The sequence below is a fragment of the Lactuca sativa genome, chromosome 5, assembly GCF_002870075.4.
Source record: "Lactuca sativa cultivar Salinas chromosome 5, Lsat_Salinas_v11, whole genome shotgun sequence".
Taxonomy (NCBI): Eukaryota; Viridiplantae; Streptophyta; class Magnoliopsida; order Asterales; family Asteraceae; genus Lactuca; species Lactuca sativa.
Genome location: NC_056627.2, coordinates 244,328,621 through 244,354,970, shown reverse-complemented (window position 1 = coordinate 244,354,970; position 26,350 = coordinate 244,328,621). Strand labels below are relative to the sequence as shown.

The 26,350-nt window shown below is 34.3% G+C and overlaps 1 protein-coding gene across 1 annotated transcript; it reads right to left on the bottom strand.

Annotated features, from left to right (window-relative positions):
* Positions 1-21,377: 21,377 nt before the first annotated feature.
* Positions 21,378-22,393, bottom strand: LOC111908704 (transcription repressor OFP8). The gene has a single exon (XM_023904501.3). The coding sequence runs from the start codon at positions 22,270-22,272 to the stop codon at positions 21,478-21,480; it is 795 nt and encodes a 264-aa protein (XP_023760269.1). The 5' UTR covers positions 22,273-22,393; the 3' UTR covers positions 21,378-21,477.
* Positions 22,394-26,350: the final 3,957 nt, after the last annotated feature.

Below are 26,350 nucleotides of genomic sequence, written 5' to 3'. Positions count from 1 at the left end.
CGAGTTAAGTCTCGAGTCAGCGAGTCGAGCCAGGTCTCAGTGAGTTGGACAGGACAGGAATCGTGAATCAGTAGACTCGGCGAGTAGAGTCGCGAGTGGAAGGACTCTGGACTTATGAACTCGGCAAGTTAGTAGGGTGACTCGGCGAGTAGGGTTGACCTGGAAGGTTGACTTTGACGAGGACGTTGACTTTGACAAGAGTTGACTTGGTTGGCCTTTGAAGGTCAGTTAGACTAAGTGTTATGTGGATATTGGTAGCTCGGGGAGCTAGCGGAGCAGCAGTTCGGAGTCAGTGGTCAGGTAGCGGTCAAAGGGGTTAGCAGCAGCAGTTCAGCAGTATCAGGTGAGTTTCCCTTTGTATGAATGGGTCTACAGCCACAATGCCGACCCATGTAGTTATGAGTAGAAGACCCGGGGGTTAGCCCTAGGCACAGTATGCTAGTATGATATTTGGACGAGGTCCAATGATAGAGGGCGGGTGCCCAAGGAGAGGTTTATGTGATTGTTTATACTTGTTGTGTGTGTGATACTTGTATGTGCCTGGTAGGGAGGTGAGTGAGGGCGAGGTCCCGTATCTCACCAATAGCAGAGTGTGGATGGTGTTCCACATCTCAGTAGCAGCAGAGCAGGGGTGAGGCCCAAGTTAGGAAAGGAGTGAGGGTGGGCTGGGCCTTTATCTCACTATCAGCAAGAGTATGGACGAGGTTCCATGACTAATCAGTAGCAGGACACGGGCGGGGCCCAGAGATAGGCGAGGCCTTAGAGCAAGAGTTGTTAGTATATGTTAGTTTATGTAATGATATGTGATATGTTTATGTGCTATTATATGTTAGTGGGCGAGGCCCTGTGACAGGCGAGGCCTAAGTGAAACAGATCTGTATCCGAGCAGGGCTCGAAGCCAGGCGGGGCCTGGAGTGGCGGGGCCGTTGTATCGGGCAAGGCCCGGGGTAGGGGGCGAGGCCTAGGATAACGGGCGTGGCCCAGTATGTGCAGTATGTGATTTTGCATGGTATGTAGTAAGGTGGGGAACTCACTAAGCTTCGTGCTTACGGTTTTCAGTTTTGTTTTCAGGTACTTCCGGTAGCGGAGGGAGGAGCTCGGGGTGATCGCATGGCACACACCATAGATTAGTCAGCTTGGGAATGTTTACTCTGATAATAAACATGTGTTTTGAAAACTTGTACTCAGATTATGTTTTAGAATGATGTCTTTATTTAATGTAATGTTTTATTAAAAAGAAATTTTTGGTCTTAAATTTTGGGATGTTACAGGTGGTATCTCTCCAATAAGTCTTAATGCATCTCGTACGGGTACATGTCCTCATAGGAATTTTGGAATTTGAAGTTGATAGTGGCTATCATGATGCAATGTACCTTCGTTGCATCTCGCTTGTGAGTTTCAAAAGCGGTCATTTCAGCTGGAGTAGCGATTTCAGGGTTGATCTTCTCGAGCTTCTCATCGAGGACATACTCCTTATCCTCATAGCGAGCAATAGTGCAAATGTATCTTATCCATTCGCTAAAGTTTGTCCCATCGAAAGTGACCTTTTGACAAAGGCTCATCAATGTGAAAGAACTAGCAGCAGCGTTGTTCGCGTTCGACATCTACAAATAGAAAGGATAAAGATAGATTAGAATATGAATCCCTAATTATCACCCAATAAGAATAATTAGGGCTAGGATCCAACAACAATATTTACATATTAGAAAAGGGATGCCGTAATCTAACATGCAAACAATTTGAAGGTAAGTGAGTGACGATTCACTAATTCTCCACCATGAAAACCTAACTATAAGTTCTAAATGAATTTGAGAATTCCTAGGTTTAGATGAGATTCATTGAAACATTTCAATGGCATGTTTAAATCTCGATACGCCCCTCTTGTTTGTGACTGGGATACCGAGGATCACAAAGCGGGTGTGAATTACCATGCAAATTCACATGGTGCCTTCATTGTAACGATCACCTATTCGATGTGCCGGTAAACCACACACGCTCCATCGAACTATGATAAACAATGAATCACCCTTTGCCACTTTTGCTTAGAACCAATTAGTGTGCCGGTAAACCACACACGCTTCACTAACATCTTAGCAAGGGTGCAAAGTGTAATTTCACGGGATTGCATCAATTCACTTTTCCTAAAGTAACTAAGATTGGGAAATTTTAAAAACATGTAGTTACTTTGTATTTCATATTATACTTTTAATGAGAAGATGAGGTTGCCCTATCCTACCCGTTCGGCTAACGACCCTCCATCGATCAAGCAAGCGGTGGGTGTGAGTGTATACCCATTAAACGCCATTTTATAGGCCGTAACCTTATACCCACCTTATAGATCGGCTTCGTGAATGAGGCCTACTAACGGTAAGACTAGCATTTTAGTTATACATATATATATATATATATATATATATATATATATATATATATATATATATATATATATATATATATATATATATATTAATCTTGTAATATTATATTAGTATAGGGTTGTATTTTAAACTTGTAGAATTCTAGGGTTTGAATTTTAAATTGTCTAAATTAAACTTTTAATCACAAAACATAAATTTCAAAACTTGAGAACAAGTTTTAAACATTTAAAACATGGAGGATCAAATAAAAAAATAATCTCAATTAACAATTAATTCCATAATTATCTATATTTGATTTATTTAAGATTTCTTGCATAATAATTTACCAATTTAATCAAAAATAATTAACTAATTATCACATAAGGAAATTAAATATTTTATTAATTGATAAATCTCTTTAATTAGATCAAGATTATAGTCATATATATCAAAAAATCGGATTAGGGTTGATCTAATATGATAAAGGCAAGTTTCCATAAGATAAATATCAAAAAAATCCCGAATCTGGCCCTTCCTGACACTTGGACTCGCCGAGTGCACCATGGGACTCGCCGAGTCCACAGTGGGACTCGCCAAGTCCATGACTCAAAAACATAAAAAACGAATTTTTCAAGCAGGATTCAAACAAACAAGCAACAATTTAATAGAAACCAATCTAGGCTCTGATACCACTGATGGGTTTTTGGCTATATGAACATTCCTATGTGTACATGCAAACCCTAATGCTTGGATCTAGGTTTCTCTAATTAAACATGCTTTTAATCCAAGACTTCTAAAGACTAATTAGGTATAAGAACAATACAAATCAGATCTAGAAGTTTACCTTTGAATCTCTTGTTTTGATCTTGTTGTGTTGGAGCTCTAGAGTCACAATTGTCACTCCTCTAATGGCTTACAAACACCAACTAGCAAGGAGGATGATTTGAGAGAGAGGAGAGGGGCTAGAAATCGGCCAGGGTTTCTTTGCTTTAGCATAGGTGCCGATTTCCCTTGCCCTAGGGGTCTATTTATACTTGTAAGGCTCCTAAGGTTTCAACCTTAAACCCTAGTTGGATAATCTTTCCTTAAAGCAATCCAAATCCTTTCCATGATAAGCCTTGGACGAATTTGAGGCTATCCCAAGCCCTAGAATTCGTCCATCATCTATCCAAGAAGGATTTACAGCCCAAAGTGTAACTTTCAAACAATTGACAGTTTATACCCTCTTATTTAATTAATCTCTTTAAGTCACCAAATTAATACTAATTAATCTATGACTTATATTAATCAAATAACAATATTATTATTCCTTATATTATTCTCATAATATATCAATAATATTTATTCTCTCATAATAAATCATCCTGTCAAGTTGCTATGGTGAAGGCAACCCAAAAGGACTATGCACAATCGGGTCAAATACTTGCCTAATATAGTTGCAGCCTTAGACACTATTCCAACAATGTAAAGGTTTTCAAAATTGTTTTCAAAAGTAACCAAGGAAGGATGAGATGTATGCAATCAGCCGGAGGAAGAAAGTATACTTCAAGATACCCACATTGTTATTTGATTATGATAGAATTGCATGCTAGTTTGTTGGCTAGGGATCCTCATGAATTGCATGATAGAATTACCTGATGTGTGATGCCTGAGAGTGAGTAGGCTGAGGATCTTTAGGAGTTAAATGTGAGGATTGCTTGATATTTATGATGCCTTATTATATGTAGAGTTCCAATGATCGAATGCAGCTTGATTGTCCTTTGTAGGACTCATATTGATGTGAGTTAACTATTAAATGAATACGCTGAGTTATATGCTGGAAGGCTTAAATAATCTCGAGAGTGATTGATTTGGCCCTACTACGCATCTCTTGTTTGAGTCTAACTGTTGTATGGATTGGCCTTTTAGTCGAAATATTATTTAAGTTTTGTTGCATGTAATTGTATTCATGTAATAGTTAGCCGACATTGGTAGGGGTCTTTTAACAGCTGATGGAAAGGTAAGGTGGGAGTCCTAAGATAGCCTAGGAAGTGCTTTGGTATGATGGTGCGTTGTTTAGCGGGTTTTGGAAATACCATTTAGAGGAGGTGACTTAGGAGATTCGGGATGATTCTTGAGGAAAGTATGGATAGGTGTGGAAGGTAGTATTGGGCTCGTACTACTGAAAGCACATGTGTCACACCCCCAGACCAGATGGCGGAAACGTCCGGAGGCGGGGGACTTCATTGTGCAGTATCATAACAATTGAATATAAATGAAACAGAGCAATCCAAACATCATACATTGAGATAACAAACTTTCATTGTTTACATATTGGGTTTGTTAATCGAGTTACACAAAAGATACATAAGTAGAAGATAATCCAAACTACAGCTAAATGATCTTGCATCGGCGTCCCTTATTACCTGCTTACTAGATCCCTGAGAATACAAGTCGTTTTGAAAAGCGTCAACTAAAAAGTTGGTGAGTTCATAAGCATTTTTGTATAAAATAGTTTACACTTGTGTTAGAATCGTTCTCGTTGTACTTTCAGAAAATCAGATATTTTCTATGAAATCGTTTGAAGTATTGCCTTGAAAATCATGGATATATGCGTGCATGTCATTACTTTTGTTCATCCTTATAAGGAGTGATTTTGAAAAGTAGTGTGATTTGGAAAAGCGAGTTGTGTCCAAGAATAGTTCTTTTGAATAGTAACAATCAATCGTCTCAAGAAAAATCCCTTATTTTCAAAAAGGAAATATGGTTGAAAATCATGTTCCTCTTATCGAGTAAAATTGAGTATGTGCGTTCTAGTTTATCGTTATCGAAATCGTAAAAGAATCGTTTTCCCAGAAAATCCTATATTTTCTACTACAAAATAATCGTAAGTTCTGTTTTATCGTTATCGAAATCGTAGAAAATCGTTTTCTCCAGAAAATCCTATATTTTCTGCTATAAAATATTCGTAAGTTCTAGTTTATCGTTATCGAATTCGTAGAAAATCGTTTTCTAGTCCTACGCTTTTTAATTTGTAAAATAGCAGTATTACGACTCTATACTTGTTAGGAGAAAGAATCCACATGGCTATTGTGGACATTCTATGTGATGAAGAAGGACAGTCAACACAACAAATGCAGACCATCACCTATCACGTGTAGGACAGCCAACACAACGTGCCTAAATTTATTTATGAGGTTTTCCTTACATAAATTTCTAGTTAATATAACATATTCTATTGAGTCGTTATAACCATACTAATCATGACAGAGTGCCTGTTTTGGTGTTTCTCAGGCGCCCTCGGTTTGGAAAAGACATTTGTTACCCTAGACTGGCATGTCTAGCTGTAGCGAATAATGAAGGTGCGGGGTGTCGACCCCGTATAGATCTATACACAAATTCCCGCTCTCCCTCCAGGAGACTTTGGCTATAACTCCTTACAGGACTTAGACATACACTAATATTTTTATATTTAGGTACTTTTGAGATTTGTCTGACTAGAATATTAACAACCTCTTGAGAAATCGTTAGAGATCCATTATTTCTTAGATAAATAATGAAACTCGTACTTATTGAATAGAAATATCATTCTTGTCCCATATCGTTGATTGTGCTCGTTCACTAGGTGCATGTGTTCGTTTCTTTTCATTTATTGAAAAATGAGTCATTTTAGTCAAGAGAAAAAGTGTCAAGTTATAATTTATATAAATTTATACCTGCCGGTTATGACACACATTTTCTGTTTTATGACATATATAACATTACTTAAGTTCTTGGAAGTTTTATGACAGCAACCTATGACATGCAAAATTTTCTGTCATAAAGGATCTATTTGTATATTTTCTTGACGCAAACTTTTATGTTGAATATTTATAAAATACTCCCTGATAGTTTGCAAAATAGTCACAAAGTTTCTATTTTCGAAAATCACTAGAAATGGTGTCCACTTAGTAAGGTTCCTTTTTATAAGTTTTATTTCTAGACATGAAAGCATACGTAAAGGGCTTAAGTTGGACACATCCAATAGTTGGGAGGCTCTTTTATACCAAAGTATCCTCTGTTCTTTATGGAATTGGGAATTCTTACGTTCGTGAGAATATTACTAAAATATCAATTTAATAATATTTCACACACACATACAACCATACGTATATAAGCAATTATTCAAGTACTTAGGCAAGATTTGACTTGTACTCTCCACCAAAAACATTAAAATATTGAAAAGGTGGGGTATGAAGCTCACCTTGAGTTGGTTGAGGAGTTGTTTGGAGTTATGGAGTGAAGATTTCAAGCTTAAACTCTTGCTGAGATGAGGAACTTCGCTGGGAGGGATGCTTTCCTTAAAATTTCTCAGGAGAAGTTGAGAAACTTCCTTCCAGCATGATCCCTTGTTCCTGCTTGAAGATGAGTTTTTGAGAGAAAATGGGGAAAAGTGAGAGAGAAAGTGGAGTCTAAACTCCCTCACCGTTGTTGCTTTGGAGTATACGGAAAAGGAAAGGAACCTTTGATGCATCGAGATCTGGTGGTCCATGCATGGATATATTTGGTGGGTAAAGCATGGAGTATTGTGATTTGCATGGGAAATGGGGAATTTCATCAAATCACAAAGTCAATCCTTTTGTCCTTTTCTTGATTTAGGATAAGGTTTTCCTAAATCCCAACCATTTATTTTTATGAAGCGTATGCTTAAAATAATAAATTTTAGCATAAAATAATGGTTTTAGGGGTCTCAGTTAGGAAAAACACGAGTTTGGTGGGATTTCCGACCTCAAAATACCTTAAAATGGTGAAAAAGTCTGAAATGACCAAAATCCAGGGCTAAAAGGTGAAATCCAGAGCTCTATGGTAATTTCCGAAGCTCTTCTTTAAATTCCAGAGTTATAACTTAAATTTCGGAGGGAAGGATGAAGGTTGCGAGGGTCCGAAGTGGCCATCATTTGTGTTCCGGAGCTGCTGTACAAGTTCCGAAGTCAAAGCCCACTTCTGGAGTCGGGTGCGAGATCAGGTAAGTCCGGACCGAGGATGTGAGGCGGCTAGATGTCCAAAGCAAGTCATGCGAAGCCTTCCGAATTCAAACCTTCCGGAGAGTAAGGAGATCTGAAGCAAGGGAGTTCTGAAGGTGAGAGCCTTCCCGGTTCCTTAGAAAGTGTCCGGACTAAGAGGGTTCCGGACCAAGAGGAGTCCGGACCAAGAGGGTTCCGGACCAAGAGGAGTCCGGACCAAGAGGGTTCCGGACCAAGAGGAGTCCCGACCAAGAGGGTTCCAGACCAAGAGGGTCCTTTTGGGGTTTCCTCTTCCGGTTTTGAGTTGTTTTCAACTAAAGAAGGTATTTAGGGAGATTTGAGAGAGATTTGAGATCCGTGGAGAGATTTGGGAGAGATTTCACATGCTTGGAGAGATTTAGGAGAGATTCATTATTCTTGGAGAGATTTGGGAGAGATTCACTATTCTTGGAGAGATTTTGTATACTTAGAGAGATTTTGGACACATTCACTATTCTTGGATAGATTTCGCATACTTAGAGAGAATTGGGAGAGATTCACTATACTTGGAGAGATTTAGGAGAGATTCAATATTCTTGGAGAGATTTCACATACTTTGAGAGATTTGGGAGAGATTCACTATACTTAGAGATATTTGGGAGAGATTTATTATTCTTGGAGAGATTTCTCACACTTAGAGAGATTTGGGAGAGATTCACTATACTTGGAGAGATTTGGGAGAGGTTCGATATACTTGAAGAGATTTTGCATACTTTGAGAGATTTGGGAGAGATTCACTATACTTGGAGAGATCTGGGAGAGGTTCGATATACTTGAAGAGATTTGCATTCTAACATTTTATGGCTCCTTCGGAACTCATATTGAACACTTAGATGTGTTAGCACAAGTCTCACAAGAGTCCTTACTTACCTGAGGATGGAATTTCCTAGCCAAAAGTGCTAGTTGTGACAACATGATCCATACTCAAGCCAAGGAAAGTCACAAGGATTATATGAAGCCTATAGAATTAAGATTATCGGGCATGTTCTGATCATTGTATTGTTGCTTTTTAGTAGGGTGATGAGCACTCGTGGAGGAGGTTCTGGTTCTGGTTTAGGTTTAGGTGTTGGTGCTGAGCCGATTGAAGAGAGGGTTCACAAGTTTGTTTCATCTGAGATCACTCACGATATTTTGGATGTGACTCATGTGATGTTTGGCACCATCAAGGAGGGGATCATGGAGCTACAGGATGAAAAAAAAATTGGGGCCCTTCATGCAAAGATTGCCTCTATTCAGATCGGGTCACAAACACTATCTTTTCAGAAGTTCAACACTTGCGGAGCCCCATGGTCCTTTAGGGAGAAGGACCCTATTGCTAGTAGGCGGTGGATTGCTGAAAAGGAGGATGCTCAGCGGACTATTTCTTCTCTGAAGGATCGAAGGCGGGATTTGCATCCTACCTTCAGAGGGATCGAGCCCGTGATTGGATTTCTGCTGAGGTTTCACATACTTTACAGGAAAAATTGCCTGTAAGTATTGGGTATATCACCAAAAAGATGGTCTCTAGGTTCGAGGAATAGTTTACAGTTGTTTAGACAGTGAATGGGATTGTCGAGGTGACCTAGGAGCGGGAGCTTGGTTTAGAGATGCAGCTGGGAAAGAGAAAGTAGACTCACGAACTGACTTTGCTAGAAACATCTATGAAGTTTGATGTTGCCATGGCTAGAACTGGAGGCTAGGAGGACCACAACATTTACGCTAAAGGTGGGGGAACCCACGATCTTGTGTGTTGCAAGTTCAAATACGGCAAGTGCTGACGGAAGAGACATGTTCACTAAGATTGCACCATGGAAGTAGAATTATGTCATCGTTGTCACCATCCTGATCACATTAGGGAAAATTGCCCATCTTTGTTGAGTGGGGCGATTCAAACCCCATCATATGCGGTTTTTCAATAGGCGAAGTCAAGACCTCAAGACCTCACAGGTATGTATTCCTTCATTTTTTATTTTGATCATGTGTGTGTATATGAGACATTATGATCGGTTCAGTAAAGTCTCCACCTAAGGATCATAGTTTCTTTATGGATGCTTGGTTATTATTATTATTTTATTATTCAAAGAATTGTCATATGCCATTTTACATACCAAGAGCCATGTTTAGAGAGAGGAGGCAAGCCCTGAGTAAGGGGAAGACTAGGTGTTCCGCTTGCAGGATCGCCAACCAGATTGATGTTGATGGTTCCAGCTTGATGGGTCGGAGGAAGTTGCAGTGTAAGTTTATTGAATTTCCAGTATTCGAGAATCGAGATTGTTGAGATCTTTTATAGTGGAGAGGATTAAGGGATTAGAAGCTAGTGCAGGGTGAGTTATTGTAAGATTTCTGTTTTAGGATTTTACACGTAGTCCTTGCGCCAAAATCTTCTAGACAAGATCTCAATGTAGTTGGTTGTCCCTTCTGGAACAACGAAATAGAGTTAAGAGTATTGCGTGTCACTCAAGATGTATATCAATTGAATAATTGGTTAGCTTGTTGAACCAACCACTATAATTAATAAGGATAGAGCTATTATGGATTTTTCAACTTATTTAAGGGTGTGTAGGATGCACTTCCACACAGGTTTGGTTTAGTGGTTGAGATTGTTCGAAAATTTTCGGGTAGTATCAGTTGACGGCGCTGTGGGTGCTCCAATTATTCTTCAAATGTGGAGCAACGAATATTTTCTGGACCCATGATTAGAGTGTCGGAGTAATGTTGACCAGTTTCTGGAAGGACTTCGGGTCTATGTGAAATCCAATTTCGATGATTCGTGCCATTAAGGTTAGAAATGAGTCAATTTGATCTCGGTTCTGATAGCATTGAGGTTAATTATGGAGTTTCCTTTAATTTGGAAGTTTGATTCAATCAATTGATCAAATGTTGGATCTGTTCCATTATTTACATTGGAAAAGTTTCTTTGAGATGGTTTTATGGTTTCAATGTTTATTGATATGGATGGTGATCACAACTGAAAATCTTAGGGCATGGACATTATGGATGGTGGACGTATAGTGGGATTCTTGAAGTCGTTAAGGAGTGGCTGATTTCAATTAGGGGAGAACCACTTGGGAGTAGCGGGAATAATTTCATGTGTGGTTTAACTCGGAGTTCGTATCTAAGGGAAAGAGGATAATTGGTTTTTGGTTGTAATTAGGGAATAAAAGATTAAGGAATTTGGGTTATCTCATTTGGGGACGTGAAGCAGAGGTAAGGACGCGTTTGGGATCCATGGCCAGGTTCAGAAAGAGGGTTGTGTTAGGATCTCTCTGCTTGTTATTTTCTGATGAAGGCTTTGGGGTTCGAGGCACAACCCGAACACCTGATAGGGTTCAGCAGGTCGGGGTTCGACTCATATTGATCTTTGATTAGGTTTTTTTGTAGGTGGCTGGCAAGACCATGGGTTGGGCCCATGGTAGTTGTGGAAGTGTTGTAAGACTGCGGGGAAGTCGTAACGTTCACTTGGTTGGTAGACAGGTGTGGAGTGTGATAAGTCTACAACTTGGATTGAGCATTCTATAAGATGAGTTGGGTTGTACAAGAATGGTTGTGAGGTTATAGAAGGATTGCATATTGTAGTATGGTATGGCTCTTGTGGTATTGGTAAGTGTTAAGCAAGACCTTGTTTGGATTCATGCAAGTTGGTGGGATGATAGTCGTATGTCTATAGGCCCACCATATGTTGTTCATGAATCTTCATGGCTGAGATTGGGGGAGGGCATGAACGGTGAGGAACCATGAGCTTCTCATCCCAAAGGTTGGTTGGTGTCCTCTTGGATTTCACTTACGTGATGTGTCGGTAGTTATGTCGTGGAGATCCGCATGGTGTAATTCGCTTGGTCTTTGACATAATTGGGTATTTGGAGCAGTATAGGAATACTGTTGATGGCCCAGTAGCCGTTGAGTATGGGTCGGTTTTTGGTAGGATTTTGACTTGTTGGAAAAGTCCATGTTGTTTTTCGGCAGTTCCTCGTGGAGTTCCTTAGTGGGTCCTTATCCGTTGTTGCAAGATTGATTTCAAGTAAGTTAAATTGCCAGTGGTAGAGTTAGTTGAAGGAACCTTGGATAAATTGTAGTTAAATTGTACCCCAAGAACAAGGTAGTATGTATGCTGCCCCTGACTTTCTTTAGGATTGACCACTTATACCCTCGTGGAAGCGGTAGGATGGTGATGACTTGGCAGGAAGTCAAGTGTAAACCTAAGAACTTTTATGCGGTTTCAAATGGATGATCATCAGCCACTATGTTTGATCCTAGGAATTCTAAGTTGATGGGTTCCCAATTCGGTAAGGTATAAGTCAGTTCAGCTGTAATTTCGAGATTATCCCCATTTAAGTGGTTTTCACTAGAAGTTGGGTCACCGATTTATCAGACTGTTTCGAGTAGTGGCCATGGTAGGCAGGGTAGCCTATCGACTGGACTTTCCTGAGGAGCTTATTCAAATTCACAAGCAGTTTTTATGTGTCTCAGCTACAAAAGTGTATAGCTAATGATTCAGCAATGGTTCCTTTGGACAACATGCTGGCTGGTCAGCGCCTGAACTATGTTAAGAGGCCAGTGACAATTTTAGATAAGAAGACGAAGGCCTTACGTAACAAGGTGGTACCATTGTTCAAGGTTCAGTGGTAGCATTGAAAGGATTCTTAATGGACTTGGGAACCCAAGGCAGAGATGTGAGAGCACTACCCTAAGTTATTCGCAACATCGGACTTCGAGGATGAAGTCTGATTCAAGTGGGGGAGAATTGTAACATCCAAATTCTTGGAGGTATTTAATTTTAATGTAATTTGGATTTTGGGAGTAACCACGTCGTGGTGAAGGCATCGCACGTCGTGGCGATGCTGGAAGTTTCGCAGGTCATTTAATGATCCCCACGACAAGGTATCTTTTGGCCACGATATAGTAACCATCTGTCGTGAAAACCCTAATTTTTCAGGTATTTAAAGGAAAATGGGGAGGCTAGGGTTGCCCATCTTCATCCTCCATCACTCTCAAGCCCCAGAAACCTAACCCTAACCCCCCTTGAGGCCCTTGAGCTCATTTTCAAGCCTTTTTTGGTGATTTTAAAGGAAGTAGAAGAAGATTGAGTGCAAGAAGCAAGCAAACAACACTCTCTAAGATTTAGAATCATTTTGCTAGATCATTTGTATGGATCTTTAATCTAGTTTTTCATCTTTTCTCTATGGATCTAGAGGTATCTTGCATGATTGAACTCTTTGATGGATTTTGGGTGAAGCAAAGGGATAAAATTCTTTACGACCCTTAGGAGTCCTAAGAACAGTATATTTTGTAGATCTGAGAAATGGTGGTGGTTTGGGATCCTTGCATGAGTTTTGGTTACCTTTTTGCTCATTTTGACCTAAAATGGAATATAGACCTGAAATATAGTACTAGAAACTCCTCTATAGTTGGTTGGACTAGGGACTTTGAGGAAAAGTGCTTAATGGTTAATCTTATGTCATGATTTGCCTTTATGAGACCTTTGATTAGGGATCTTGTTTTATTGAAGTGTCTTAATGGATAAAGTTGGAAACTTTATCCATTAAGTCGTTGAGAAGGAGTAGATCTGGGGTTTTTAGCCTTTGGTTTTGAGTTAAAAGCAGCTTAACTCGATTAAGCTAATTAGAATGTTCCCCACGACATGACACTAGGCCGCCACGACGTGGCGAGTAGGGACCAGTCGACTATTTTGTCATTTTATACCCACGGCGTGGCCAACGAAAGGCCACACCATGGAGGATTTGCTAATGGCTTATTGATTTCTTTAACTTAGGGTTGGATTGGGTTTAGACCCGTGGGCCACAACGTGGCTAAGGTGGCCACGACATTGAGGTCAACTGAGTTTGACTTTGACTTTGACTTGAGTTGACTTTTGACCAACCCTTAGCGTTGGGAGTTAGACTAAGGTTTTACCTTGTATGACTATCTAGGTGTGAAGTAACACTTTTATTGTTGGCAGTGAGAGCAGCAACAATTGATTTTCGTCTGAGAGGTGAGTTTATCACTATACTTGTGGGTCGAAGGCACCAATGTCGGCCCAAAAGGTTATGTATCCTGGTTTAAGATGTTGTTATGTTGTAGTGATCTATTAAGACATGTATGCTTATCTCTTTGTTGTTATATGTTTATCGGTTACATATATCGACACAATGTGGTTGGGTTGATGCAATACTACTCTGTGCAGAAGGCAACGAACCCGAGAGTAAGCCCGACATAAGTTGTGGATTCGAAAGGTAAGCCAGAATTATGTTGTGGGCTTGAGAGCAATCCAGACATGAGATGTGGGCCAGAAAACGCAATTCAGACTCATGTTGTGGACTCAGGGGTAATCCAGTCCGATGATTGTGGACCCGATATGCATATTGTTATATGTTGTGTGGTGGTATTTTATGGGAACTCATTAAGTGTTGATTTACAGTTTAAGTGTTATGTTTTAGGTACTTCAGATGATCGGGGCAAGGCAAATGCTTGATCGTGCACATCGTCTTGATTTTTTATGAAACTAGTTGTGAAACCCGTATATTATACGGGTTAATTAAAACATAATGTTAAACATGAGCAATTAAATGAAGAGTTTATTTGAATTTGAAATATGAAATAAGTGAAAATTATGAAAAAAAAACATGCAAAAAATAAATTAATTAAAATTATGTGTTTAATTGTTAGACCCGTGTACTAAACGATTTATTATAATAAAATGTTAAATACAAATGTTTAAAGTGTAAATTTAATTGAAATTAAAATTGAAATTTGAAATTTGAAATTTGAAATTTGAAATTAATAGTTATTATAGTAGGTTTAATTTATGGAAACTAAATTAATGATATAGTGGAAATGAATAATGAAGTAATTGACAAGTAGAAAATAAATATATTTCAAAATTATGATAAAATGACATGTGACCAAATAAATGAGAGAATGACAAGTGGCAATAACATTTTCATTTATTAGGGTAGATTATGTTTTTAGGATACTCTGATTTTTGTTTATGACTTTCTGAAACTATGTTTTGTAAGCACTTATGGTTTTAGATGGTTTCCAAAATAAAAATTTTTATCTTGATTTTTGGAATGTTACACCTATACTAGATGCAACATTCATTTAATACCTATATTTTTAGAAACACCTATGCAAATTGATGCGGATGCACGTTTAGACGAACTAGGAATATTTAGGACTAATATGGAAAATTGGGTTATACGAAAATTTCAATCACCTGTAGGCTAGAATTATATTGGTTATATTTTTGAAAATATTTAAACTTTTAAAATAATGGTTGTGAAATTTAAGTCACAAAAGATTATGAATTTAACATTTTAAGTTGTTCATAGGATATAACAAATGAGTCAAAATAATAATTAATTCTAAAACTAAAATATCTTCTAAATATCCAAAAACTAACCATTCAATACCTTTTACTATCCTTCATCCTTCAACCTAAGTATATGTTAATCTTTCATAAACAACTTATCACAAAAAGAAAAATTTGAAAACCAAGTTCTAAATTGAGATGGTCATTTAAAAAAAATGATTATTTGTCTATATTATTTTGTGATTTATTATTTTATAATTTATTTTAATTTTTATGAATAACCCCCAAATAAAACATTTATGCATAACATCTCGATGATCATAAGTCATAGCTTTGAGTCTTTACCTTTTTGGTCATTTTAGTGGTTAGCCCCTATCCTTTTACCTTTTTTCCACACTGTTCTATCTTACTGAAATTTCACTTTCACTACCATTCTATTAACGGAAACTACTTCTTAACCCTGCCATGCAGATATTTAATATATTTATATTTATTTATTTCAAACCAAAATTTAGAAATAGATTTTTAAAAGAAAAAATACAGAAAAAAAACAATCGTTTATTTATCAGAATTTAGAAACACATTTATATTTTGTTTATATATAAATAACATTTACATTTTCAGTTATCATTCAGATTTATCCAAATATTGATTTTTTTAAAGAAGTTATCGGATGTTTTGTGACATGAAATTTATTTTAATCGTTTTGGCATGGAAAAAATATAAATAAAATCACTTATTTTGCTTAAGTAAATGATCTATTTTTTATGTTTTACCTTAGATAATAGTTTACTTCACTTATTTTTATTTTGATATTAACCTAAAAATGAAAAAGATAAATGTTATGTCACAAAAAAAATGAGATTTCTTTAAAAAAAAAAACCGGATACTTAGGTTAGTGTGAAATGTAACTGAAAATATAAGAGTTTTTTTAGATATAAACAATATGTAAGGGTTTTTCTGAATACTGATAGATAAATAGTTGTGTTTTTCTGATTTTGTCTATTTTTAAATAAAAAACTTTGTTGAAATTTAGTTTAATAAAAAGTTCAGTTAACAAATATCCAAAATATTGTTTTAGTAATATCAAATTACAAAATACTAAAGATAGTGATTTTAGTTCAAATTATTTTTCATTTTTAGTATAATAAATATAATTTATGCAGTTAGGTTTGTTTTTAGATCTGGGTACCCATCCTATAAAACCACTATATTTAGTTAAACAAATTGACAAAAAGGTATTTACTTTATAGACACCTATTTTCATTCATAATACAAGAAAATTATTTTCGAAGCCTAAAACCGTTGAAAGTTGTAGTCATTATAAATTATAATTGCGACATATGCTCGAGTCCACGCACATCCTTTTGCAAACTTCATATACAATAATACAATAATACAAATATACGTTGCAACTTTTGTCCCCAACTTTTGTCTAGCTACAACTCCCAAAGTATTTTGAAGGAACCTCAATCTTCATATTGTAATACAGTATTTTTTTTACTAAAGAAATTGACATCCAATGAAAAATAAATGCCATTTAAGGACATATTGTTTTAAAAATAATCTTATTGGCATCTTGTGTTAAAATTCAAAGTGTCGAGTACAAAAAGACTCTGCTCGATGTGAGGTGCATGCAGTGCTTTGTTCTACTCGACTCATTTGTCATCTATATAATAATGCAAACAAATAATCAAATATTTTAAAAAATAAAGAAATTATTACCAAACCTAATACATATGGATTATACTAATTTTTAATTGCGAAAAATATTTTCCCTAAATTAATAAAGTGTGGTGAAATTTGTCTATAAGGTTCACGCCAATTATGCTCATTTTGATTATTTTTATGCCACAGTATTTTGTTTCATTACAAAAAATCAACTTCAATTATATATATATATATATATATATATATATATATATATATATATATATATATATATATATATATATATATATATATATATATATATATAGTTGTTATGTACCTAATATTAGGTATAGAACCATAAAAAAATACATAGTTTTAACAAAATGCAATCAAATCTCTCTACCATCCTTGTATCCTCTATAAGACTAGATGATAGTCTTTGTACATATTATTTTGGAGCTTTAAATATTTAATTTTGCACCACAAACCATGTACAAGAATACATTATCAATTACCTATAAATCTTCATATTCAAATTTAATATAGAAAAGTATAGTGAAAGATTGAAATTATTCATTAAAAACACAATAAAATTCTTCCCATAACACATCAAAAAAACCATACAAGTATACATATGGTAAGTGTCAAAGAAAGTTATAAAGCTTACTAGAGGTCTAATATAAACAACACATTTGAAATACATAACTTTTTGGGGATAAATTATGAAATCAGAAATAAAATGATCTCAAAAGCAATAGAAAGAAGCTAACAATGAAAAAAATTGTGTTTTTTAATCAAAATGAAGTCAATTCTGATGGTTCTATACCTAATATTACATACATGATAGACAAATATTCACTTTTCTCATATATATATATATATATAATATATATATATATATATATATATATATATATATATATATAAGTAGGTTTCCTTGACATACCGAAAAAATAGATATTTTGATATTCAATCTCAGCTACATATATCTCATTTACCGCTCAAGCGATTCAGTGTGCCAACTCACGAGAGAGTTATAATCATAAATGATTATACAGTGTCGTCCATTTCTTTTTCCCTTGCCACCTTTCCCACCACCATAATCACCACTATCACTACCACTACCACCAACTCTGCCACCAACCTTACCACTTCTACATCTATCACCTCTACCACCATCACCTTTGCCACCACCACCTCCTCTATCACCAACTATCATAATCATATATTATTAATGACTTTGTGAACATACATATATGTGTAATCATTTATTTTTAGGCATATAGATATAAACATGTATAATCATATATGATTATACTTTTCTGCCATATAATCATTTATGATTAGGTATTATCCCATCGCACCGGTACATTGGAGCGTTAGAGTTACAAATAAGAAAAAGTTTGATAGAACGATGTCTCGTTAAAAGTATAACAAATAAAAGTAATAAAAACAAAATGCAGGTTCTTAGTTATTTTAGGAAAATGTGAATAGCTGTTAATCCATGAATAATACACATCTATTCCTTATTGTCTATTTATGGAGAGTGTATGGATAACCGACATATAAATGTGAGACATAAGTAAAAGATGATGTGACACTTGTGGTTGTGGTTTGTTGGTAAAGCGTGTGTGGTTAATTAACCGACACACCATTCACCAATGTGAGGAACATGACATAATCAAGGATCACGCGTCATTACATGGTTGGTTCACCATCTTATTTGTGAGATCTCGACATCAAATGCATAAATAAAGGGTGCACAAATCCGAATTTAACATGTCATTGAATAGTTTTAATGAATCTCATCATAGTGATTGAAATTGATAAAGTGTTTTATCTACCTAAAATAATTTTATGATATGATTACAACATCCATCTTCATAAATCGAATTAAAAATATGGATCCCGACCTTAAAATAAATTGGATAACTATTTAAGGAATAAAATCAACTAAGGTGCTCTTTGTTTTTTCTGGGGTAAAATATTTGCAGTCTACGGACCACATCTGTAGACCTCTGCAGTAGAAGATGTGGACCAAACGTCTGCATTTTGAAAAACGAAGATTGTTAATTTGTTTTTTTAACATCTTCAGGCTATTAAAATAAACTAAAATCTAAATAAATTGATTTTTTTAAACTTCAAAGTGATTTTTTAATATTTTTATGACTTTGTTATAAATAATAAACAAATCTAAATCAACTTTTATGTATTATTGTATAAAAAGTGTAAATTATGATACGAATTAATGTAGATATTTGATAAAACCATCAATTTTGGTCGTAAAGTTATATCTAAACATTGTAATTAGAAATTAAAGAATTTAATACATAAATGGATAGAAATAAACTTCGAATTTTCAATTAAATCAATTAAAAACGTATCATAAATATTTTCTTAAGAAATTGATGATACTGTATTAAATAATGTTTTAAAACTTTTGACACAAAAAATATATAAATATATATATATATATATATATATATATATATATATATATATATATATATATATATATATATATATATATATATATATATATATAAACAACTTCAACGACCATTATTATAATAAATATTTTTCTTTATAAATTTGTCAAAAATGTCATGTATATGAGGTCAAACCTTTTTCTTTTTAAGTAGTGTAACTTTTTTTTAAAATTGTTTATCATGAATAAAATTGGGATAAATATAAATTAAAAAAACTAAAAAAATAAAAATATATGTGTTGTTTTAGGCTTGAAGATGTCCGAAGACTCTGGTCCACATCTGCGCCAAGAAGAGGGCGCGTAGACATTTGAAGGTCTGCAGTTTTTAAAACAACAAATAATCTACGAAGACCAATGTCTACGCGTGGTCTGCGCGTCGCAGACAGAAGAGCCCAAGAAGATCTGCAGTCAAAAAACAAACAACACCTAACTAAACTTTTGTTTCTCCATTTAGATGTCGGGTGTGAATGATATTCCTCTCCCACATACTTCTCCACCAACACATTCAATCTCAATCACTAAACCTAATTCCGAATCGCAACCCTCACTTATTTCTATCCTTATAATGCTAGAAAGGTTTAACAACATGAAAGCCTTGCTAACATGTAAACACCATGAAGGAACATTTGTATGTGCATATATAAGATGAAATGGTATATTGACAAATTGGATAACAGCAATGTTGAATTTCCGAAGGAGCAAGCCAATGATTTAGTTTTTTACTCACTTCCAAAGTCATATCGTGAGTTTCTAACGAGCTTCCATATAAGAAGTATGACGTGTTTGTATTAGAATTCTCTAACATGTTAGAAATTTTCGAAGCTAACAAAATTAAAAGTTCAACCCATAGTCATTCCGTAGATATTACAAAGAATGATAGTGAGCAGGAAAAATACCACATTTAAAATAGCATTTAAAAGAAATACAAATACGATGTTTAATCAAATATTTATTCATGTTTATGTTTATATATGTTTTCCTAGGGCTGTCAAAATTGTACCACAGAAAACCAACCAACATGGTACCAACCGAACCAATAAAGTTGTTAGCCGATATATTTGGTAGCCAACATGTTTGGTTGGTAGTACCGTATCAATTGAACAATCTTGGTACGGTAATGGTACAAAAGTTTGAATACCATAGTAATACCGTACCAACCAATTCATATTTTATATATATAGTGTTTAGTGTTTACATTTTTAAAAACCTTATATAAGTTATTTGGTTGTATTACTCAATAGTCATTACCATGTTAAAGAAAAAAAATTAAAGGATTACTTTAACGTTACTTTTAATAGCATTCTTTTGTAAATTAAAAGAACTGCATAACTAATTTTCTTTCTAAATGTCTAAATTATTCGATGTATTTGTTTATTTTAAAATCTTACAATAGACTATTAAAAGAAGTTGATATATATTATTACCAATTTGTACCAACCAAACGTGTTGGTAGCCAAATAAGTTGGTACCAAATATACTTGATACGGTACCGGTACAAAATTTTTTATACTAATTATAATTGGTACGGTACACGATTTAAGGAAAATAAATTGGTATCGTACCAATTCCACCCCTATGTTTTCCTACATAATAATTTGAAATTTTACGAATTTTATTTCATAATAATTTAGAATTTTATGAGAGAGAGAGAGAGAGAGAGAGAGAGAGAGAGAGAGAGAGAGAGAGAGAGAGAGAGAGAGAGAGAGAGAGAGAGAGAGAGAGAGAGAGAGAGAGAGAGAGAGAGAGAGAGAGAGAGAGAGAGAGAGAGAGAGAGAGAGAGAGAGAGATTGTCAACCTTATTTAAGAAAATTAAATAAAAAGCAACTTTTTGCTTTTTGGAAAAAGCACTTCTTTATTTTCTTTATTGCAATTCATTTGCAGGTAATTCCCAAAAAGTCCAAATTCACGGAAACCTTGTAAATAACATAAAATAAGCATTATGTATTTTGTTATGTTTTGAGTTCAATAAATAATCATTTACTAATTGATGTGTTTTTCTTAATATTACATTGTATGACATTTTAAAATGCATAACCATGTGGATTGAATAGTTTAAATGGAAACAGGAAGGCCCAATTGTTTTGTGTAATCTTCATAAGTTAGAAGATTTATATGAGTGAGATACATATATGATTTATGTGAATGACATACATATAGTAGAACCAAAAAAAAAAAAAATAGAACCAAAATATAGTAGAACTATGCAATCACAGCTTTCATAGAATCTGTTACGTGATGACTATCTAATAATTGTATTTATTTATTTATTTGTTTATTTTTTATTTTAAATTAATGTCTTTTTTTTCAAATTTAAATTTATATAACAGTTGTTTGAATTCAAATCACTTGAAAATAAGTCAAAATCTAACAACTTTTGATTTATGAATCCAACAAAATCATCTAAAACCATGCAAATAACAACTTTTTTATGTGCATAAGTTTTATGATTCCATTTTTTTTAAGTTTCATAGTTTACAAGATTCCGAAAAATAAGTTTGTATCTTATATATTTTTTTTTAAGTTCGATAACGAAAAACAAACGAACTAACCCAACTATCAAAGTTAATTACTTGATGTAAACTATTTTTCTTTAATTAGGATAACAATAATTAACCAAAGTTAAATATGAAAACAGAGCTAAAAAATGAAGAACAAAACAGGGCCATTGAATCAAAGCCAGTCGGAAAAAAGAGTCTCCCAAATCTCAGTGAAAACTTCAAAGATAACTCTGTGATGTTCTTGCGCATTAAGTGAAAGAAAACACTCTAAAAGATTCTCAAGATCACGTGCTCCAAAGATTTGTCTTTCAACGATCATCTCCAACATCGAAACCCTAAAATCTTCATGTGGGTCGTTCGATTTCTTCACCACTGCAACACTATCTGTGATGAATTTGCCTTTACTCTTCAATGGGATTACATCAGTAGCTTTAAGATCCTTGCATCCACGACCACCGCGGCTTTTCTTGGGTTTTTTCTGCGTCAATCGTCGTTCTCTGTTTTTGCGAAAAGACACCGACGAGTCGGAGGAAAGTGATCGGGAGGAAAACATAGTGGTTTCGCCGTCGCTTTCACCTTCTTCATCGGTGCTGCAACAATCGTAGTAGTAATTATCTGTAACAGATGAAAAATCTTGGCTTTTGGTGGTTTTCCGGTAATGGGTTTTCTTTTTCTTGGTGCTTTTAGATTTCTTTTCGTAGAACAGAGGCGGCGGAATGGTAGCAGAGTGTGGTTTTCCGGCATCTGTAGCTTCCGGCAATAGAGTGTTTCTGTCGGAGACGTTTTGGTGTTTGGGTTTACGAAATGGTTGAGGTTTAGGGGAGAAGAGATCGATGAGTTGGCGGTGATGGCGGTTTTCCGGGAAGAAAAAGGGCTGATCAGCAACGTCGGAGGTGTGTTTTGTCCGGCAAGAGTTGAACGGCGATTGAAACATTCTTGTGATTCGAACTTTAAAGCCGTTCTCCATTTTCAGAGAGAACGCTGTGAAGATGAAAAAAAGTCTCTTGTATAATTTGTAAATGAAAAAGCTTAAATACACAGGATAATTCCAAAAATAGAAATAATAAAAAATAAAAAAATAATAATAAAAAAACAATTTGAATGTAGTGAGTAGTCATTGATCCAATTAATAATCAGTCGAGTTTTTTCTATATGCCCATCTGTCTCATTTTGTTTTAGAGAAGAAAAGTTAACATTAATATCCGAACGTATTATTTATTCCATTTTGAGAAATGAAATAATATGTAAAAACATATCATTTATGTATTGTACATTGTTTGTGTTTTATAATGATTATAAAAAGTTGTTTTGACTTTCCCAAATAACATTTGATGTCAATAAAGTTTTTTTCTTTAAAACTGGATTCTTAAAATTACAATGCTCGAAGCCAAAATTGTGGGTCATTAGTGCTTTGATTTTAATGTAAAGAAATGATATAGGTATAAAAGTAATGAAAAAAAATAAAATTTTCGACTTTTAATGTTGTTTTTTATATTAATTAATTACTTCAAGTTTCTTTATAAGTATTACTTATAAATTTATTTTAATATTACTACTAATTAAAAGGTATTTCAATTGCGGGATTATATATTACATGAAACTTGGAATTAAATTATTAGAGATATTTACGACGCTAAATGTTAATAATATAAAAGGATTATTATTATTATTATTATTATTATTATTATTATTATTATTATTTGAATGGTTGGTTTGTAGTTAAAAATAATATAATCAAACTAACCTAATTCGTATACGTAGGGTAGGATTAACACTCGAGATCTCTAATTTAAGAGCAAAATCTCTACTAAATAGGTTAGTTTTACACTGCTATAAAATGAATATGTGCAAAAATAAATTTTAAAAAACATCAAATAAAAATTAAGGGTAAATTCCATATTATATATATATATATATATATATATATATATATATATATATATATATATATATATATATATATATATATATATATATATATATAGAGAGAGAGAGAGAGAGAGAGAGAGAGAGGTGTTTAGGTATTCAAAGTAATTATTGTGATATTGTATACATAAATGTGGGACAATCAAAATTTAAAAGAAAAACAAATAATTAAATAAATAAATAAGGGTAAATAGGTAATTTGATAATTAGTTTCCAAAAATAATATCTTATAATTATGGTAACCATTGACTTCAGCTACCTAGGTTTTCTCCATCCATCGTCGGCTTTTTAAAACCACTGAAAGTGAACAAGATCGAATACACGACCCGCTATCGTTTTCTGGTGGGATTATGCAATTCAGGCTCTCGATGATCGTTCGTTGACGTTTTCCTTCTGGGCTCGATGAGTGATCACCTTTGTTCATTGTTATGATCATATGTAGCCCACCTCTGTTACTGTTGCGACGCTATTGCTGTTACCAGTGCCTTCTTCGTCTGAACCAGATGAATCAGACAAGCCATTGAATCCACCATGTCAACACACGGTTATGATATCGATCTTCTTCTTTCCCTTCAAGACAGGGTGCTAGAAACCCTTCCTTCTCCTTCGCCCGATTCACCTGGTAATATTTGTATATTTTGTTATTGAACTCCAGCTTTAATTCGTAAAATCTATGTGGGTTTTGTCTCATTTCATTCGGAGCAAAAGCACACTGCATACTGCTATCATTTCTATATTCCATTTGCGTTTTATTGATTGTTCAAATTTACAAAAACAAATTACTCTAGCTAGTTAATAGATTTGATCAAATTCGGATGAGGAGACCTATCTAGTAAACCCTAATCTACGTGACTGGTTGTTTGGTTGTTTGATTGTTCGATTTGGGTCAGTGAACTTTTAACTGCACATAATCTATTGTTTCACCATCCTCATATTCAACTAGGGCAATGCAATTACTTTAACTTTTATCAGAATTAGAGTTTTATGTGAGAAGTGGCAAATAAGGACTAGTTCTACAGGGTTCCTGTAATTATTTATAGGTTGGAATTAGTCATTTGCCTCGCATTAGTTATGATGTAAACTGAGAGTTCCCTTATAAGTGAAATGTTGAGGGTTACATAAAATTTCCCACCATGGTTTTAGTTGATTTGAAGGTTTTGGGGCCATATTTACCCTCCCTTTTACACAATTCCTATGGTATTTAGGGTTTCGTTGTTTTTTTTTTGTGGTATTCTCTGTAATGCAATAGTAACTTTATTTATGTGTTCTTACTTTTAAATTGGATTTTACTTCTACAGGTGGTTGAGAGCCAAAATGAACTAATTTCTGAACTTGGAGAGTTAGATGTTGCTAATGAAAATGAACGAGTTTTTATCTTGGAATGTCAAACAGTATCGTTCTCATTAAATTGTTTTTTACTTTGGATATTTTCCCAACATAATGCATACCGTAATTGAATATTGAATTCCAATTCTATCATAATGGAATCACGAATTCCAATTCTGTTGGAATGGAATATGAATATTTTTCTCACTAATTTATGCATTGGATTTGTTTCCACAGAAGCAGCTGATGCTTGAAGAATGGACCACGAAATTGAAACTGATTCTTAGCGACATTATTCTTTTAGAATGTATTAGTGTCTTTGTTAGATTTTGATGTTTTTTTTCCTGATTTGAAAGTTTTTTTAGTTTCATTCTTTAACAATAAATGTAATTCTTAGCAATTGTTACCTGTATTCTATAAGAATTAATGTAATTTTTGTTTTTATTCTTCAATTGATGGTTTAAGAATTAGTTATTTTCCATGAAGTTTTTAAAGTTATGATCAAGAAATAGGCTCAAAAATATTTTTATTATTTTATGGTTCAAGAATAATTTTATTTTTGATAAATATATTCTGTCAGAATATCCGAGAATTATCATCACTACAATCAGATTTTTAAAATTAATAAAATCTATTATCCCTTAAAATATGCAATTTTTCTTTTTTAAATTTATGTTAATTGACTAAAATACCTTTAAAATGAAATTAGATGGTATTTCTAATTATCTTTAATTTAATAATATGTATTATTCATTTTCTTAAAATAAGTAAAATTGATTGGCCCACATTTATGCATACAATAACACAATAATTACTTTGAATAGAATAACTTAAGTCTATATATATATATATATATATATATATATATATATATATATATATATATCCCTAATCTAATAAATAAGTATATTTTTGCCATGTGATATTCTATTAGGCTCCCCAAATCTATTTATCCCGCTCCTATCATCTATGATTTTCCAAAATTGCCCATGCTTCTTGTGAGTTGTATTACATACCGTATTAAGGTAGTTTCCATAATCATTCTTCCATTTCGCGTAAAATAATTCTCCACCTCTGATTTAGTCAAATCGAATCCCTACCAAATATAGCTCTAGAGCATTTTACCAAGATTTTGGTTTTCATACGGAAGATTATAGCAAATATGATTGCTAATCTATGCCAAAGTTAACGCTCAACATTCCAAACTGAAAGCGATAAATCAGGAACTTCAACAAATGAATTTGTGTATATTGATTTTGTCTCTTATTCATTTGATTCAAACTCTTCAATCAACTTCTTCTTCTGGTTCTCTATTTTAATTTCTACCTCTTGAGCTTCGTTGAATTGCAAACATTAATGATGTTTGGTATGTTGCTTGGTCTGGCTTTAAATCCTCTAGTTCTTATGCCATCGAGGTATTCCTCTATTCCACTCTTGTATATGTCAATTTTGTTTGGTTATAATCATTGTGTATGCTTTTCAGAATCAAGTTGTAGGTTTGAAGTTCACAACTTCAGTCTTTAAGTAAGTGATTCTGAATTAGATGCATACAAGGATCATCAGAACCCTAATAGTGTTTGTAAGATGAAATTCGAGAGTTTGAATTGGAATTAGATCAAAATTAGTTCAAGTAGCAAGTAACAAGGATCAAGGAATTAGTGTGTTATGTACGTGAGACTATATGTGTTATTGTGCTTGTATGTGTGTCATTGTGGCTGTTAGTGTGTTAGTGTTGTTGTTGTTCTTGTTGTTGTTGTTGTTGTTGGTGGTGGTGTGTGTGTGTGTGTGTGTAT

Excerpts from the sequence above, each read along its gene's own strand:
- LOC111908704 (XM_023904501.3), bottom strand. The coding sequence starts at position 22,272 with ATGGAGAACGGCTTTAAAGTTCGAATCACAAGAATGTTTCAATCGCCG.